This window comes from Notothenia rossii (assembly GCF_949606895.1).
Source record: "Notothenia rossii genome assembly, chromosome: 8".
Lineage (NCBI taxonomy): Eukaryota > Metazoa > Chordata > Actinopteri > Perciformes > Nototheniidae > Notothenia > Notothenia rossii.
The window spans coordinates 47,355,697-47,373,561 of NC_136906.1; the positions used below are offsets into that span (position 1 = coordinate 47,355,697).

Consider the following 17,865-nt stretch of genomic DNA (forward strand, 5'->3'; position numbering starts at 1 on the left):
CTTGAAGTGAGAGCAATAGATTCCGAGGCCAATTGCACAAATGACCCAGATGACACTCCATTCAACTACATCAGGTCGAATTATTGGGTTGCTATTCGTCACATCTACCCAACAACACGGAGTTTACATGCCCTCAACAGCCTGAGAAAAGAACCGGGGGAAGACATGTATGCCTTCCTGAAGAGATGTGAAGGAGTGTGGGAGGACTCCACTGGAGAACGAGTATTTGGAAATCCAGCTACATAGAGCCACATATGTCACCACAGGAGGGAGAGGTTGAATGTTATTTAAAAGATAGTGAGTAGAATATTGCATTTACACAGAGCATCCACAGATTAGAAGTAGCAGAGTAGAACATTTAGCAGACTATTTTTGTAATTATGAGAAGGAAAATACATTACGAGTGATGTTGTTCCCCCACACAGAAAACTATTGTGTCCACACAACTAGTGAGGTCAAGAAGACGGGCTTCCACCCAAAATATGCAAGGGGTGGCGATACACCTGACGTGAAGCTGTCCAGACCTGAAAACAGAAACTCGATTCTGCTGTGGTGAAGTCTGGCTACAAAGGGAGGTGTCCGATAGGGTCGCTTGTCTCAAACCAGTAAAGAAGTCAACAAGAACCCAGCAGAACTAGAGAGTGACTGTTAACGGGAGAACAGTGACGGAGCAACGGAGACTGGCCCAACATTTTCCAGCCAGTACATAGATGGACCCCGTCAGAAGACCGGGGCTGTGTTTAAAGGGGAACTTCATTTATTGTGAGCCAGAAGTGCAGTTTTTAATCAAACAATTATTTGATTTATGGAGTCAGATTACATTTTTCTCATAAACACAATTTTATAATCGGTCTGAAGTATCTGTTTTAAGGCATGAGCCGCAGATTAAATAACATAACACTGATTGAGAGCTTGGATGAAGAAGTTGTAGGGTTTTTACAACAGTTTCAAGAATCAGTCTTTATTTATTTATTCTTGAGTAACTTTACTGATTTGTGGTGTTGTGCGTAAGGCAATATCTCATTTGAGTGAGGGGCACCAGCCCTTCATGCAGGTCACTCTCTGAGAGAATAGTTCATATTTTCCCTCCAGTTTGGAGAAATATTATTTTATCATATGTTAGTTCAGCAGTGTCAACCAATCCTCTAATCCTAGAGTTATCGAGACGCATTAGCGACACCAGAGGTATTGTTTTTCGCAGCAACGATGACGCATAATACCATTACAAAAGCCATTATTGAAACAAGTAAACTATTAGAAGTGCTAATTGCTGATTTTTTTTTATAGTGAATATGCATTTATACCATCAGAAAACCATAAATCATACGATATTTTTGTACCCCTTGTGGGTACACGGAGAAGTTATATTTATTTAATGCAACGTTATGAGTTTTACATGTCCTGTACAGAATAGGGTAATCATTGCAATATTAATTGAGCATTTTATGCTCAAAGGAGGGAGTGTCATGATTATACAGATATGTTGATTTCAGTGACGTTGTAGTTAATAAATAATAACATGTAGTCAACAAGAGGTATGCCGAAGCTCGGGCCTTCTCCAAGGAGGGAGTGGTCCAGTTTTAGATATTAGACAAATAGAAGTGGATGAATATGTCAGAACTCTGAGTAATATTATGCAAGTTTTGTCTACACAGCAGGCTAGGAAAACTACAGAGATACCAGACGAGACACCAGAAGAGACTCCTGTTCGGCCAGGTGATTGGGTGAGGGTGAAAGTTCACAAAAGACAGTGGGCTGATCCCCGGTGGACGGAAGCATGAAAGGTTGTAACAAACTTCACACGCGCTCCGGTTTAAAGGTAAAGAAAAAGGAGCAAATTGACACCACCTCACACATTGTCACCCTTCACTGGCAACTTCCAGAACATTATTGGGAGTTAGGACTGATTTGGCAGAGCTGGAACAAAACAATAAATAGAAATAAGATAAAGATAGAAACAGCTCAAAAGACAAATTGTCTATAGATTTTTATAGATTGTACATTAATGTGAATACCTATTTTTTGTTTTACATCTGAAAAAGAGTCCAATTTTTTGTATGTTATTTTTGTACTCATTATTTAAATTCTGTAACGGACACAACCAGGTTTAAAATAGAGATGATGAGAACAAAGCCAAACCAATTGTGGGGTCCCCTAGGGATAAGAGTCAGAATAGCATTGTTGATTGTGCTCATTACACTTGGCACCTTTCTGGTTGGAAGGGGAGTACAATATTATGTAAGACATGGATCCATTAGTTCACTCATAGAATGCCCACATCACTAACAAGACTCCAGCTGTGTTTCAGAGACTTTCACTTATCCCCAGAGCCAAAAGATCAGCTGAGCAACAAGAGGAGGAGTTAGAAATACTCGGTCCCAAACAAGAGGCGGTTATAATCAAGATGATTCACCCCCTTATATGCAGTTCTTGTATCAAATGATGAGATGGGTTTAAGTGATTGGGATATGTAAGTGATGGGGATTTACAGATTAGGGGAATCTCTAAATACACTGAATCCATGTTTTAGTCTGTACCAGAAACACCCCCTGTTAAGCTATGAACAACCGATCGGTGATCTGAGCACAATTATTGAAAATGATTGTTAGACACAGGCTACTAACCCACAAGTACAGCTTTGTACGTACAAACTCTATGAACAAGATTCCCCAGCAGATAGTGCATTGCAGATATGTCCAGTCACAAAAGTTACTACGGTTCTAAATAACAGTGAGATTTAAAGTGATGGAGAAAATATGGAGACGTTCTTTTATAGTGTGTGAAATATGTGGTGCTTGAAACATCTAGGTATTTAAATTTATAGAAGAAAATGGTTTCCTGAAAGAGTTAATTGGAATAAACATGTTACAGTGGGTGAAGGCAATGTTTAGGGATATGGTAAAATTATTAGTAGACATGAATTGTGTTTAGATGGCATTTAACAACTAAGATGGATATTAAGATTAGGAAAATAGAGTGGAAAAGGTTGGATTTATTTTACCTCAGTGTGTTAGAATTAACTATAGATAATGCGTCCCGAGATCTCTCTCTCTCTCTCTCCGCCTGTCAGAACGCTACGACCCCATCGTCCAAGCAGACAAAAGACCTCACCACGGAAGACTCCTCCTCCTCCATAGAACAGACAGAGAACCAGAGCTGAACCAACAACTCCAACGCTGCATCCAGAACTATCTCCACCTGAGGCACCAAGAACCAAAACCAGGTGACATAAAAAGGCACACTCTCATCGGTCCCCCACAGGACATGAAGTTCCAAGCTGAGCCACAAGATTTGGGCACAAGAGCAGAGTGTGGGACATGAGAGCAGAATACGCCCTCCATGCAACAAAGTAGAGACTGTAAAGGAGGAGATGAAATGCAAAGCAGATGGGACACTGAAAAGAGTTACAGCGGAAGGATCCAAGAGCGGATGGACTGAGGAGAAGGTGGACGGAGGAGAGGAAAGAACGGAGGAGTTGGCATGGTCCGGCAGAACGTGAGGGGGTCGTGGCTTGACAACCAGAGGGGGAGAGAAGGAAAACGGGAGTGAGTGAGTTTACACATAAACACACTTATTCACCAACGAGAAATACGTAAAGAAAAAGATTTATCAGCCATGAATTAATCAATTGGTGAATTTATAAAGAAAAAAGAGGAAACTATTAAATAACCCTAAAAACACACTGAGGGTAGAACATATTTTTCAATCTTTTCATCATATGAACAAATTATTCTTTAAGAGTTTTTTTATTCATGTGTGAATTTGGGGAAGATTGAACTTGTTACAGTATAGACCTACAGTTTAAAGGGATGGTTTTAGTAACCACTCTATAAAAGCAGACAAATCTTTATTTGTATGGAAAATGTTAAAGGTAGAGCTAGTACCAAGCCAAAGATGGTGTTCCAATCTAGAGTATTGATTTCTCCATTGTAGCATGGTTATTACCTCAGGAGGGAAGATTAAGGTGGAAATAACATTTGTTTTTCGTCCAAGATGTAGAGTTTTAAAATGACACTGGGCAAAGAGCGAAAGCAAAGTTTAATTTAAAAAAAAAAAACTAATGTAGTTGGGAGTAATACATGCGGGGCCTTGGATCACTCATTGTGATGGTACATATTTGTTACAACAAACATCGTTTAGGGAGAAGGGGTCGCTCAACCCACCCTGCAGATGTTTTAAATCTTACTTGCAGCTTCAGAGGGAGCGCACGGCACCAGAGTATGAGTTTTAAAAGACAAGCGCCACCAGCTCCTAAAGGTCATCCATTCACCAGATGACCTGACTTTTAGAGATGTTATTTAAAGGAGAAACATATCTGCCATAGGTGTAAATTCCTGAATTAAACTACAAACCATTAATGAAATGACCTCTGTTTTTAAAATCCTTGTTAAAGGAGGGAGTAATTATCACATGCTCGGGCACCCAAGGTTCCACACACTGTAAAAGGGGTTAGCATAGTTATTTAAGTAGACCATAATTGAAAATAAATTGGTATAATGAGTTATTGATATTCCACCGGTTTTCACACCATTTCAGGGACTTTATCACTGCATTAGAACAGACCACCCAAAGGTACTGAGTAGGAACTTTTAAGTGATGAAACTCTACAACTGTTGTAACTGACCAAAATCTTCTCCCAGAAATGACTGTCTAGAATGCCGTACCCCAGAGTAGAACGCACAACGGCCCCTTCTAGAGAACATATTACTTTCATACCTTAAATGGTATGAAAGGAGGGAGGGTAAATTTCTCAGGAGGAGACAGTTACAAATGCTAGCAGAACAAGACGACCCACCCCGTATACAGATGTGGATGACAATGATGAGTTAGTTTAAATGATATGGATGTTCGGAGATGAGATTGATCAATGAATGTCCAGCCGATGTGATTCTTTAAATGATGAAATCATGTGAAGAAGTGAGCAAAATTAAAATGGAGTGAATCCATTTCAATTTACTTCATACTATTCCAAGATAGTATATTTTTATTATTCCAATTAATTTTACACTATTCTAAGATAGTCCATTTTATTTGACTTTATTATTTTATACTATTCTAATATGGTAGATTTCATGTTGTATAAATCATTGCTATTCTAAAATGGTTTGTTTCTTTTCACTTTGTAAAAACAAGTGCCTTAACACTGAGCGTGGTATGAGAACGGTTTCTGTGAAAGGAGGGAGGAAGAAATGTTCTGATACCAAGCCATTGCTGCTATTTTGAAGAATGATATTGAATGTAAACACTAGAAGTTATGCACAAGGGAAAACTTTTATGTTTGAACACAGACAAGAATTTATTTTGTATTTTTGTAAAGCCGGCTGTGAAACCATTCCATTTGATTGTATGTTTGTTAATATGAGATATGTAATATGCAAAGTTCAGATGAAGAACTCATTGATTTCAGTATTATACACACCTTTTAGGTGTGTAAGGAGGGACTGTTAGAAATTAAAATCAATGTTTTGATGGTATAATGTAGCTTAAACATACCGTCAGTTCAAACGCTCTTTTATACTGAAAAACCAGAAATTCTTGTGCACAAGCAGTTAAGCTTTTATTCTGAAAATCCTTCATCTACGGTTAGCATGTAGCATGTGGCTAATATACGATTTCCTAAAGAGGTGAATTGAGGAGCGAAATGACTTGGTGTGGTGAAAACCGAAACCTACTGATTTAACACTACAACGATAGATGTCGAGATACTACCATGTTGAATATTAAATGAAAGTACAGTTTATTTGAATACATTATTGTTTACAGACGAGAGTAGCATGTGACAACATCCGGAATGACCGGCAACCAAACGAGCCGAGAAGTATTGTTTAGAGCAGGGTTCCCCAGACTACGGCCCGCGGGCCGCATACGGCCCGCCACGCCCCTTTGACCGGCCCTCCACCTCTCTGCACCTCACCATTTGAACTGGCCCAAAGAAGAAAAAAAAAAAAAAAAAAAATTATAAAATATTTTTTAAAATATTTTATTTTAGTTGTCCAACTTGTTTTGTGAAATAATAACATGACTCTCCAAACGAGGGCGGTAATCGCTGTTCATTCCGTCACCTGAGATTAGAACTCGAGGCCGTCAGTATGTAGTGGCCAGAGCGGATCTGGTAGTGGCCATGAGCCAAACAGTGGAACTGTCAATCAGATCGCCAGCGCCTCTATCACGCTTTAAAAGCAACGTTATGTAACATTCTGGTTGACATCTGTTACATTTGCATCTTGTTTTTTTAACACTAAAATATTTTTTTATTAACCATTTATATTTTATATAATTTAATATGTGTCTGTATTATTTATATGACGTATGTTTATGACCAAATTTCCGCCACCTTACAAGCTGATCGAAGTCATGCGCAGAAAATATTATGCTACAGTTGAACAGCAGTGTAATGGCGTGCAGTAAAGTGAGGAAAATTGACAGAGAGTGTCGGGTTTTTAAAGAACAATGGACCAAGGATTCTTTTTTTGTTCCATGGAAGGACCGTGCCATTTGTATTATATGTAAAGAAAATGTGGCCGTGTTTAAAGAATTCAACCTTCGCCGCCATCACGAAACCCGGCACAGAGAGTATGCTAGCTTGAGCGGGCTAGCGAGAGATGATAAGGTTTGGCGTCTGAAAGGCGGACTAGCTGTTCAACAGGATGCCTTCCTTCGTCAATCCCGGGTCAACCTGGCTGCTGTCCGAGCTAGCTACAAAGTAGCTAACCTACTGGCTACCCACGGCAAGCCGTTCACAGACGGAGAATTCGGGAAGGCCATGATGCTGGCTGTGGCCGAGGAGGTGTGTCCCGAGAAGACAGATGCCTTCCGTGGGGTGAGTCTCTCAGCACAAACGATGACGAGACGAATTGAGGAGATGGGGGGAAACGTGTTTGACCAACTGAGAGAGAGAGCCGCAGAATTCAAGTGTTTTGCTTTAGCCATGGATGAAAGTAATGACGTACAGGACACGGCACAACTGTTGATTTTTATTCGTGGAGTCAACACACGTTTTGAAGTGTCAGAGGAGCTGGCATCACTGAGAAGCCTAAAAGGCACAACAACTGGAGAAGACCTTTTTGTCGAAGTGTGCAAAACAATGGGCGAACTTGGTCTGCAATGGGCTAATTTTGCCAGTGTCACTACAGATGGTGCGCCTTGCATGGTCGGATCTACGAGGGGTCTAGTAGGGCGCTTGAACGGCGAGTTCGAGGAACGAGGTCTCGCCCCACCGATTCAAGTCCACTGCCTGATTCACCAGCAAGCGCTGTGCTGCAAAGTTTTGAAGTGGGCGTCTGTGATGAAGGTGGTTGTGCACTGTGTCAACTACATCTGGAAAAATGGGCTGAAACACAGGCAGTTCCAGGCCTTTCTCTCCGAGCTGGGGTCTGCTCACCAGGATGTGCTGTACTACACCGAAATCCGGTGGTTAAGTCGAGGCAAAGTATTGCGCCGTGTCTACGACCTGCTGCCCGAAATCAACACCTTCCTCCAGTCTAAAGGTGAAACGGTACGGGAGCTGACCGACCCGGAGTGGAAATGGGACCTCGCGTTTTTAACTGATGTGACTGAACTGTTGAACCACCTCAACCTACAGCTCCAAGGCAAAGGGAATCTCATCAGCGACATGTATTCCCACATAAAAGCATTCGAGGTCAAACTGCAGCTCCTTGTGCGACAGGTCCAAAAGCTGGACTTCACACATCTCCCTGCCACCCAAAGCTACTGCGCCGAGAAACCAGCCGCCCCTTTCCCAGTCGCGAAGTGCAAAGATGCCCTGGAGATGCTGCAGCGAGAGTTCAGTGTGCGCTTCCGCGAGCTTCATGTCAACAACAAAGACATAAGTCTGTTCCAGAACCCCTTTGCTGCTGACATTGACGACGCACTTCCCTCTCTTCAGTTTGAACTAGCCGAGCTGCAGAATTGTGATGTCCTTAAAGACGCATTCAAGCCTGACCACCTCCTTGAGTTCTATGCTGAGCTACCAGAGGGCACTTACCCAAACATTAAACAACATGCTCTGAAGATGTGTACCGTTTTTGGCAGCACCTACACCTGCGAGCAGACGTTTTCCCGCATGAAGCAAATAAAAAATCCAACGAGGAACAGACTGTCAGATGAACATTTGCATCAAACTTTGAGACTGGCAACCACTAGGCTACACCCAGACATCGGACTTCTCACCAGCCAGAAGCAAGCACACAGTTCACACTGATATGGTAAATATACTGATTTTAACTATTACAATTTTATATGGCTGTAAACATGAACTATGATTTTTTTGATGAAATATGATGAATGTTTTTAATGAATTTGAATGAATAATGCTACACTGTATTTGTAAAATCACATCACAAGGAACAACAGGCAGCATATTTATGTAATTTACTGAATGTGTCCAATGTCATCCCTTTATGCCAGGTTTCCAGGCAGCAAGAGAGGGGACTGCAACTGCTGACCTCAAAGATCACTGCCCATCCATCCTTCTTCCACCCTGGCTACAAGTACCAATTCAGTTCACCTACTGCACATATTGCTGACTTCCCATTCTGTTACTCTCTTCTAGTTTAACCTGCCGAGGGTTTACTGCTCAGTCTCTCCTCCCAATCTCTTCTCTCAGCATCTGCCTCTCCATCGTTGTCTCTCTCTCTCCCTCTCTCTCCTCTCTCTCCTCTCTCTCCTCTTTCTCCTCTGTATGCACTGCCCCTCATCTCAATCTCCTATTTCAAAGGGATGATAATTGTGCTGTAAAAGTGTTTGGGTGCTCATTGCATTTTCACCTTGAACAAAAAAAATCTCACCTGAATATACAAATAAGAGTTGGTTAGTTGATATATTGTTCACCAAGTTTCTGGTCTTGATGATTTCTCATCTCACTGTAATATAGGCCTACCATTTCTATTGTATCACTCATAAACTGTCAATCACCATGTTTTTCTAACCTTTCCTTGCTATTTTTACATGGTTGTTATTAGAAAATAAAAGGAATACCTGTGGTATTTCAAATTGAAAAACATGTGAAGTACTCACTTCTTTTGCAAATCACTTGTAATGATGAACTATTTTGTGCTAGAAATTATGGCTATAACAGGCAGTGGCCTAGTATACAGCCCACATGATCGATCCCGGCCCCTCATCACAGTCAGGAACGATAATGTGGCCCCCAGAGAAAAAAGTTTGGGGACCCCTGGTTTAGAGTATTGATTACAGCGTTTAGAATGTGTTAAATGAAAAGTGATGAAAGAGAATATGAGGAGAAACGGCGTGTTAAGCATATATTGAATGTGAAAAGAACCTATCCTCTGTTTAAATGCAATAACGGACATTGGAGACGAGGTGAGCCGGCTGGCGGGGAGGAGCCAGCAGAGGATATATATAGCAGCGCCGGAGGAGAGATCTGCTGTCTTCTTCTTGCTCAGGAGAACCAGATCACAGCTGTTTTCTGCCGGAACAATATTCTGTCTGTAACACTACCGCGCCTTTTTTAATTAAAGTATCCCATTTGAATCTTTTCAGAGACTCCATTTAGTCTCATTTTAAAGCTTCTCTCCTGGACGCGAGAATAAAGAACATATTTAACAATGTGTAACATAATTGATAACTAACTAGAACCTATGTTGAGGATCGGGAGAGGGACAACAGTTCTTCCAAAAAGCACTGGTAGTGTAAGGGACATCTTAAAGGGTCAGATAATAAAGACAGACATTGGCAGTGTAACGCTGTTGTAATGTGTAAAGCTCTAACACTGAGTACATCAAAGTAACAATTCAACAATATTAACCACATAGTCACCACTTGTCATAGGCTACTATTGGCTATAAAGTTTAATACAAATATTACCAAAAATGTACCCAATACCCATTAAAACATCCAAGTTGGATCATTATTTTAAAAAGCTTACTAATCTGAGGCCATGCATAGGAAATATCTCCCAAAGTAAAAACTCATCCACCAGTGGTAAACAAATTTAAATGTATTAAATCGATGTGTGTGGTTGTGGAAATACTGGACGTGACGTTGTGCGATTGCGTTGCCATGCAACAGCTTTGGTTCATGTTAATTTACAAACTCTTCAACTACAACCCTAGTTATATTTAAAACATTTTTAGAAGGCCTCGCAAAATACTTTAATGTAAATTAAAATGTGAAGGAATATGTGTATAACAAAATACATCCGTCATAAACACAATACCGGAAACAAACGTAGTGATGTGACGTGTGATCCTCAGCTGATTGGATGTTTTAGCCGCAAAGCATGTTGGGATATGGTGTTTATGCGATATGAAATCTGAAAACATGTTTTAAAAATAAAATAATACTTTATTCCGAGTGTGCTTGCTTTTCTCTTTGGAAGTCATCACATAAATGCATTGTAATACATGGTTCGGCTGCATTAAATATTAGACATCTGCCATTGTTCTCTCTTTATAGAGCCCTGATGAGAAGACTTCTGGACAAACTAAAGAACTGCCGCCGAAACATACGTGACGTGGATCATAAATATATCAGCAATTAAACAACATCTTCAATTTATTTTCACACAATGCGTTTCCTTGCATCAACACTAATTCGGCTGACTTTTATATTTGATCCAATCGGTAGATAGGCTGTATTTACACCATAACGGTGCAAAGCTGACAGACAGGGACTTTTTAATTTTCTTTGAATATAAGAATGTAATTACTGAGTTGAGAGAATATTCAGGGGTTTTGGGTGATGGGAGACACATCTATGGAATCAGAATTTCAATATCTTACCGTTAAATGACGGATATACCTTTCTGTCTGCAAATCAGATATTAATGTGAAATATTAAAGCAATATCCTGTAAAATTATGTGAAAACTTGAATAAAACTACACATATTCAGAAGTTATACATGCATACGTGTCCTAGACTAATAATACAAATTGTGTTATTATGGCATTGTATGCTGTGTGTATTTATTTCACAATAAAGTTAATAGTAATATTATGTTTGATAAATGTTGTATTAACTAGACCACTAAACAGTTTTATTGTAGAGATCACTTACAGCATCTTCTTGATTTTTTCTATTCTTTCTATATTTCTATCATTTCTACTTTCCCCCTAAAATATTCAATGGCGTGCTTTAACCACTAGGTGTCCTTTTCTATCTATCTAGCTGTGCACCATTATGGGGTAAATAAAGCCTCTCTACCAAATATATATCAAATATAAAATTCAGCCGAATTAGTATTTATATTGCAAGGAGACGTATTTTGTGAAAATAAATGTAAGATGTTGTTTAATTGTTGATATATTTATGATCCACGTCACGTATTCAGTTTCGGCGGCAGTTATTCAGCTGGTCCAGAAGTCTTCTCGTCAGGGCTCTATAAATAAAGAACTATGGCAGATGTGTAATATTTAATGCAGCCGAATGGAAACCTCTGTAGCAATGGATGTCACACAGAGACATTAGGAGAGCAGGAGCTTTGATGTCAAACACTGATGGTTTATTTAGGAGTATCGTCCGGAGAATTAATATCACAAGTCACAGCAGCCAGAGGTTCTGACTGCACGGGAGAGTTGCCACGTAAAATCTGAAGAACTCTACCCTAGACCCATGTATTTAGCTAGTTCAGAGAGAATAATCAACATTGTGGATAACAAGATAAAATCATAACTCCTCTATCAGCTGATCCAACAGGCAGGAACAGGGAGACAGAACACTGAGAGCACAGCAGCCAAGGTTACAGGTGCGTGTGCTCAGTCAGGACAGTTTGAACTGATAAACTGGGTCAAAGTTATGGACCTTGGAAAATATTTCCCCAACAGTGACTTCCAAGAAAAAAGCACACATGTTCACGTCTTGCCCTGATACCGGGTTGAATACAGCAGTGTTATGTAATCCTGACCCTCAGTGTATATTTTGGTGTATTTTGTAGTTAAAAAAGGTATAAAGCCCACATCTGAAGGCATAAAATGTTTTGATACCTTAAAGATCTCCTACCATCAAACAATCAATTATTCAAAATACTTGAGGCTGGAGTCCCAAATGGTCTCAGAATCTACACCTGAAAGAGGATTCTGCCGGACAGAGGTGAGCAATAAACTTTGTCCTATAAGATCTTTCGTTTTTGGAAAGTTCCTGACCCTGAACAGATGGTTGTCCCTATAAGTTGATTTCTTAATTGATATCAATAGCAATGAGGAATAAAAACAGCCTACAAAGTTGGGTTGTTGTCTTCGGGTCAAATCTGACAGATTTACTAGTTGTATCAATCATAACTTGTATCAATCACATCTGTATTGAACAATATGGTGAGTGCCTTGCTAACACTGTAAATGATGAAACAGATCTTTATAAACAAATACTTTTATTTTGATTTCAAATATATTTATACATGATTTATTTATGAGATTTTTTAAATGAACTAGTTCGTAAACAGAACTTCATAATTTACAACACAACGACGAACATTTAGGACACAGTCATGTTTATATTCATGTGCGGTTCCCAGGATGGTGGCCAGGTCTTTTTGCTGAAAGAAAAACAAGGCAAAAAAAACAAAAACTTTTTTTTTCAATTTCTGAAATATGTTGAGTATACAAAATCCTTTCAAATGTCTTCTCAACCCTAAGAAGGGCCATACACATAACGGTCTGTTTTCAAATCCTGGTTGCTAGGGTGAAAAGAGGTGCAGCAGCACAGGCAGTATGAGAACAATAAAGAGCTTTTTTAACATTTAAGCAGGGAAAACGTAATACTAATGAACCTGGAAATGAAAAGACTATGTCCTCTTTAAGTTCTCTTAGTCTATAATTACAAAGCAACCCTGATTTCTCGGATTTCTGAACTTAAATTGGTGCAGGTGCTTATTACATGAACTTAAATAACTCCCAATTCATGGCAAAACTGACTTCTTAAATAGATAGATAGAGATTTATTGTCTCCCTTGGGAGAAATTTGACTTGGGCAGTCGAGAGAATACACATAAACACAGGTATACATATAGAACAACCAGAGTCACAGATACACTACAAAGATCACATGGCATACATAAGGTATACAAACATACAGGTGTACCCGTTACACTCCATTATTAATTAGGCCGAACTGTCAATTTATTGACAATTGAGTTAAACAAGAAATCTGAACTTACCATGCAGGGCAGGGCAGCCAATGGACCAGCACTTCTTTACAGCCCTTTGAAATAGAAGAGAGGACAAAAACTAAATATTAATTATTTTAATTTATAATTCAATACTTCATTGCATTTCATCCCCCAAGATTTTAAAATGGTAAATGTTTGGATTAATGTAAGACCTCCCAGAGAACAGCTCAACATGTAATTGTTGAATTTCTGACAAAATTCAACAATTTGAAAACTATTATGTTTGTTTTGTTGAAGGTCCATACCTGTTGTGTACTTCATGCAAACAATATAGCTACTAACCTTACTTTCACGTGTCTTTGACACAGATTGCACTGCAAACTCGTCCAGTTTGCTGTGATATTCACACACTGTAAAGAAACATGAAATTAAATTGTCCATAAATCCAAAACTTGATATCATGTATGGTCTTGCAAACTTTTAAGTTGGGTTTTCAAATTGAAAAACACCCTCAAGGTGTAAGGCCTCAAACAAATGCATGTCATAATTTTCCCATACTTTATATGACATAATGCACCTCTTGGGTACCACAAATGACCACATAGTGAACCACAGATTATCTCCATGTGCCACAACGCTTTTTTTAGGAATCAAAAGAACTACTATTATCTCAAAAGTTGTATATATTTTTTTATTACAGATCTGTAATGCCTGTATTTTTTTTCATACCTTCCTCCTTGTTTTGTTTTTTCTTGCCTCGCTTCTTTTTTGCTGATATTTTAAAAGCTCTCTTTCTATAAAGAGAAACAAAAAACAAGTGTTAATTGCAATAGTCATGTGGTGTGTGCTTTGCAAACCAGGGAAGTACTTGCGAGAACACTTACATTTTAAGAAAAAGTTGGAAAAGCAAAGATTGAAAAATCTTCTGGCTTGGAAGCCAGTTGGTGGTGCTGCTTTTTTTTTTACACTGGCACTTTTTTTTAACCGTTCTGTATCTCATATTGTATAGAGTCAAGATTTCCCTCATTGTTCTACATCATATATTCTATATTGATACCTACCTGTCGATTGCTTTTTTCTCTGCCTCAAACTATTCTTTCTCCCACCACCTGTTCTTTCTCCTTGCCTGCCTCCATCTCTCCTGCCACCACCGGTCCAAACTCTTCCTCTGAGTCTTTCTGTCCCTCCAGCTCTCCTCTCTCCAGTCCTTCACTCGCTAATCTGTCTGTCTGTGTCTCTATGTCCCCTTCTGTCTCCATCTCCTGCATCTCAGTAGTTCCCTCAGTCTCATCCATTTCACCTCCCTCCCCCTGTTCTGTCTGGTCATCTTCTTCTCCAGTCCTTTCATGCTGCCCTAGACCCTCTGTCTCAGGATCCCATGCTTTGAAGTTAAACAAAGCAGACAAACAAGACATTAAAGATGTAGTGCAGGGTTGAAAATATGATTAACCAAAAAATATTAAAGTTTAACAAAGAAAAAGGAATAAATGAATTTCCCAAAACCAATTTAGGTTGTCTAAAATATTATCTGACTGACATTTCTATCTGATCCATCTGGATAGGTACACAATACAGGATTAAACTTAATAAAACATCATGAATGTGCTGTGAACTACCTTCTAAAAAGCCTTCAAAAAGGCAAACCATTTTTTCCAGGACCACATGGGTTACCAGTGGCAGCTGGAAGGGGCACTGGAGCTGGGCCGTCCACTTCTTATTTTTATTGTGGTACTTCCCCCAGAAGAGGAGAGGAAAGTACCCAAGGGCCTTCAGTTTTTCAACGTATAAAAAAAAGGAAAAACATATAGACAAACATCACACAAATAGATACAGACAGATAGATTTTTACAGGCAGTGTTAAAAAGGCAAGACTTTTAAAAAAGGGAGTTGGCAGTCCACTCTCTATAGTATGTCTTAATCAGAGAGAACCATCAGAGCAACACCACTACTATTTTCTAAAGAGACAATTGTGTTCCTGTTCTGTTTTGCCATTCATTAGCATCTGCCATGAAGTTATATTCACTCTACCACATTACAAGTGAACCAAAGGAGACACCTCTTAACCACACCGCATTGGCCGTCGGCCATGTTTTTGTGGTGTGTCCCGCATCATTGGCATTTTTTGCCATTCCCAACAACCTTTGCTGATGATTCAACATGTTGAATTGGCAGCAGAGCTGTCTGCAAAATAAACTAACTTAAGGAAATCTGTGCACAAGAAGAAAAACGGACTTGAGGAAAACTAACTACTACAGTCCAAAGGCTCACACAAAGTCTTTTAATTTCTTATCTCATCTGGTCGTTCTATTACTCAGATATTCCCAACATGAAGCTGAGTGGAGAGTGTTGTGAAAATGTTTTAAAGAGTGTATCACAAACATTGCCTTTATTTCTAGAGCCTTATGTATTTTGTTGTCCCTTTTGAAATGAGGAAGACATACTTCTGCCTACTGCTGTTATGGAGAGTAAAATCCTCTTATGCAGGTACAGAGTGTAAGTGAGAGTTGGCAGTAGGTTTTAATCTGTGTGGTGTTTGACCATCTGGCTTAAATGTATGGAATGCCATTTAAGCCAAAATTAAATAAATAAATAAATAATTAAATAAATACTAATATATATATATATATAAATATGCCTATAAAATAAATTCTGAAATAAATAAATGAGGCAATAAATATGTATACATGTACATTTAAATACACATTTATTTATTTCATGGGACTTTTATTTCATAATGACAAATTTATTTATTTATTTCAAGAGACTTGTATTTCATAATGAAACATTTATTTATTTCAAGAGAATCGTATTTCATAATGACACATTTATTTATTTCAGGTGACTTGTATTTCATGATGAGACATTTCATGATGAGACATTTCCATTCCTTATATGCAAATGAACGGGGCGTGGTTAGCTCACAGATCCAGAGACCCAGACCAAAGCAACAGCACCACACTGACTACTCGATAAGAGGAAGAAAATGGAGGAGAAGGACTATAAGGCAAACTACTACATTCTCAGAGTCAGACATCGCTTGTAATCTGATACTCTAAATCAGGGGTCGGCAACCTTTTTGATATGAAGTGCCATTTAAAAAAAAAATTGTTATCAGCATGCCAACGATCGACAGTTATCAACGGGGGGGGGGGGGGGGGGGGTTGAGGGCGGGGGAGCCTCGCTGCGGGGAAGCAGTGTGTGTGGACCTGTCAGCGCAACTTACATGATGCCGAACTTAACGAATACATTTAAATAATTGGTTTAAACGGCATAATAATAAGGACAATCGCCCGTTCTGTGATTCTCCAGAGCACACATGTTATGTTATTAGGGTCATGCAGAATGAGATAATAATAATAATAATAATAATGCATTTTATTTATATAGCGCTTTTCACGACTCAAAGACGCTTAGATGAGATCGTTGGCCCTTTGAGAGAGAGAGAGAGAGAGAGAGAGAGAGAGAGAGAGAGAGAGAGAGAGAGAGAGAGAGAGAGAGAGAGAGAGAGAGAGGGGTGCGGCTTGTGCATGTGTGTTTGTGGATGGTAGAGCAACAGTGAGGGAACGTGTGTATGTTGTTTCTGGAAGTGAAACGAGGCAGCAGAAAAACAGAGGTCTGTGATGTATTTTGTGAAACAGAAGAACAGCTAAATAAATGCAACGGCCTCCCAAGAAGAGCTCGCCTCTCTCCAGTCATTTAAGCTAAAGTGGGTTATTGAAGCTGAAACTTGTTGCTTCTGCCCTCCTCGACTACGGTCTGGGAGCCGACAGGAACGTTCAACACACAGATGGCCAGTCCGCCCCTTTGTAGCATATTATTTCGATGAGAGATGAGCAGACCGCCACTGTGCATTCAACCAAAGACACACACAGCCACGCAACAACTGCGGGATTTGTACAGCTCCTTATGGGTACTGCAATTTGTGAAGTGCTTTCCTCCGTGGTGAAACGATCAGCACTGCACCACGGAGGAAAGCGGCAGAAAGTCACCTGGAGTTAAAGAGAGCGGGGCAGCGTTGCGTGCATGGCTTCCTTCTGCAGGTAACGGGGAGACGCGCTCTGGCGGCGGTGTCGTTCAGGATCCAAAAATACAATTTAAATATTTTTGCACACTTATTCCAGTTATTCCTAGTGTGCCACTGGTTACGGTGCCGCGTGCCAGGGGTTGCCGACCCCTGCTCTAAATTGTCCGTTGGCAAACCAGTTGACTTCTTCTTCTCTCGGTTTTTTGGCGGATTGCAAACAACTTTAAGGTGCATACCGCCATCTACTGTACATGAGTGTGAATCATCATATCATTCCATCTCTTAACTCATGGACGTATCTATGATCTAATCCAAAAATAAATAAAGAAAAAACATAATAAAGAAAAGAAAAGAAAACAACAATCTATGATCTTTCCTGACCTAATGTTAGATAATTGTACCTACCCCAGTTTCACTAAAGGTAAACAGTGCCTTTCTGGTAGCTCTTTCTACCTCTCCTTTTGTTCCCAAAATACCAACCACACTCCATTCCCTCTCTGCCTCTAAAACGTTATCCTTTAGTTTTTCTCTTTCAGCTTTATAGATGTTCCACATTTTCTTTAACTCCACAGTTCCTACACTTGTTGTCACTGTTACTTTTCCCCATGACATGCATCGTACCATTCAAAGCTGTGTGATTTATTCTGAGTCTAGCTATCATCATTTCCTCCCTTCTGTTTCTTTCTTTATAAATATTTGTCTGCTGGCATACCAGCAGACCAGCATTTATCTATCACCAGCTTATGTTAGTATTAAATATACAATGTATTCTGGTAA

The 17,865-nt window shown here is 39.5% G+C and overlaps 2 protein-coding genes across 5 annotated transcripts; one reads left to right on the plus strand and one right to left on the minus strand.

Moving 5' to 3' along the window:
- The first annotated feature begins 784 nt into the window (after positions 1–784).
- Positions 785–9,467, plus strand: LOC307015070 (general transcription factor II-I repeat domain-containing protein 2-like). Its single transcript, XM_079643442.1, has 2 exons — positions 785–8,204; positions 8,407–9,467. Exon 1 carries the CDS (start codon positions 6,371–6,373, stop codon positions 8,198–8,200), a length of 1,830 nt encoding a protein of 609 aa, XP_079499568.1. The 5' UTR covers positions 785–6,370; the 3' UTR covers positions 8,201–8,204; positions 8,407–9,467.
- Positions 9,468–12,357: 2,890 nt separating this feature from the next.
- Positions 12,358–17,865, minus strand: LOC307016846 (uncharacterized protein). Of its 4 annotated transcripts, none has more exons than XR_013801930.1 (5): positions 17,054–17,848; positions 13,794–14,831; positions 13,407–13,474; positions 13,113–13,156; positions 12,358–12,491 (listed from the first exon to the last, which is right to left on the minus strand). XR_013801930.1 is itself a non-coding variant. In XM_079646181.1 (5 exons), exons 1-5 carry the CDS (start codon positions 17,320–17,322, stop codon positions 12,431–12,433), a joined length of 507 nt encoding a protein of 168 aa, XP_079502307.1. In that variant the 5' UTR covers positions 17,323–17,865; the 3' UTR covers positions 12,358–12,430. The 4 variants fall into 4 exon arrangements, 2 of the variants coding, with proteins under 2 accessions (XP_079502307.1, XP_079502308.1); XR_013801931.1 differs by having other exon boundaries at positions 13,794–14,445; positions 14,681–17,842; XM_079646181.1 differs by having other exon boundaries at positions 13,794–13,858; positions 17,054–17,865.

Coding starts and splice junctions, on each gene's coding strand:
- LOC307015070 (XM_079643442.1), top strand. CDS start 6,371: ATGCTACAGTTGAACAGCAGTGTAATGGCGTGCAGTAAAGTGAGGAAA.
- LOC307016846 (XM_079646181.1), bottom strand. CDS start 17,322: ATGCACCTTAAAGTTGTTTGCAATCCGCCAAAAAACCGAGAGAAGAAG. Junction 13,859..17,053: donor CCCGCTCTCTTTAACTCCAG/GTGACTTTCTGC, acceptor TTCTCTTTATAG/AAAGAGAGCTTTTAAAATAT. Junction 13,475..13,793: donor AAAACAAAACAAGGAGGAAG/GTATGAAAAAAA, acceptor GTTTCTTTACAG/TGTGTGAATATCACAGCAAA.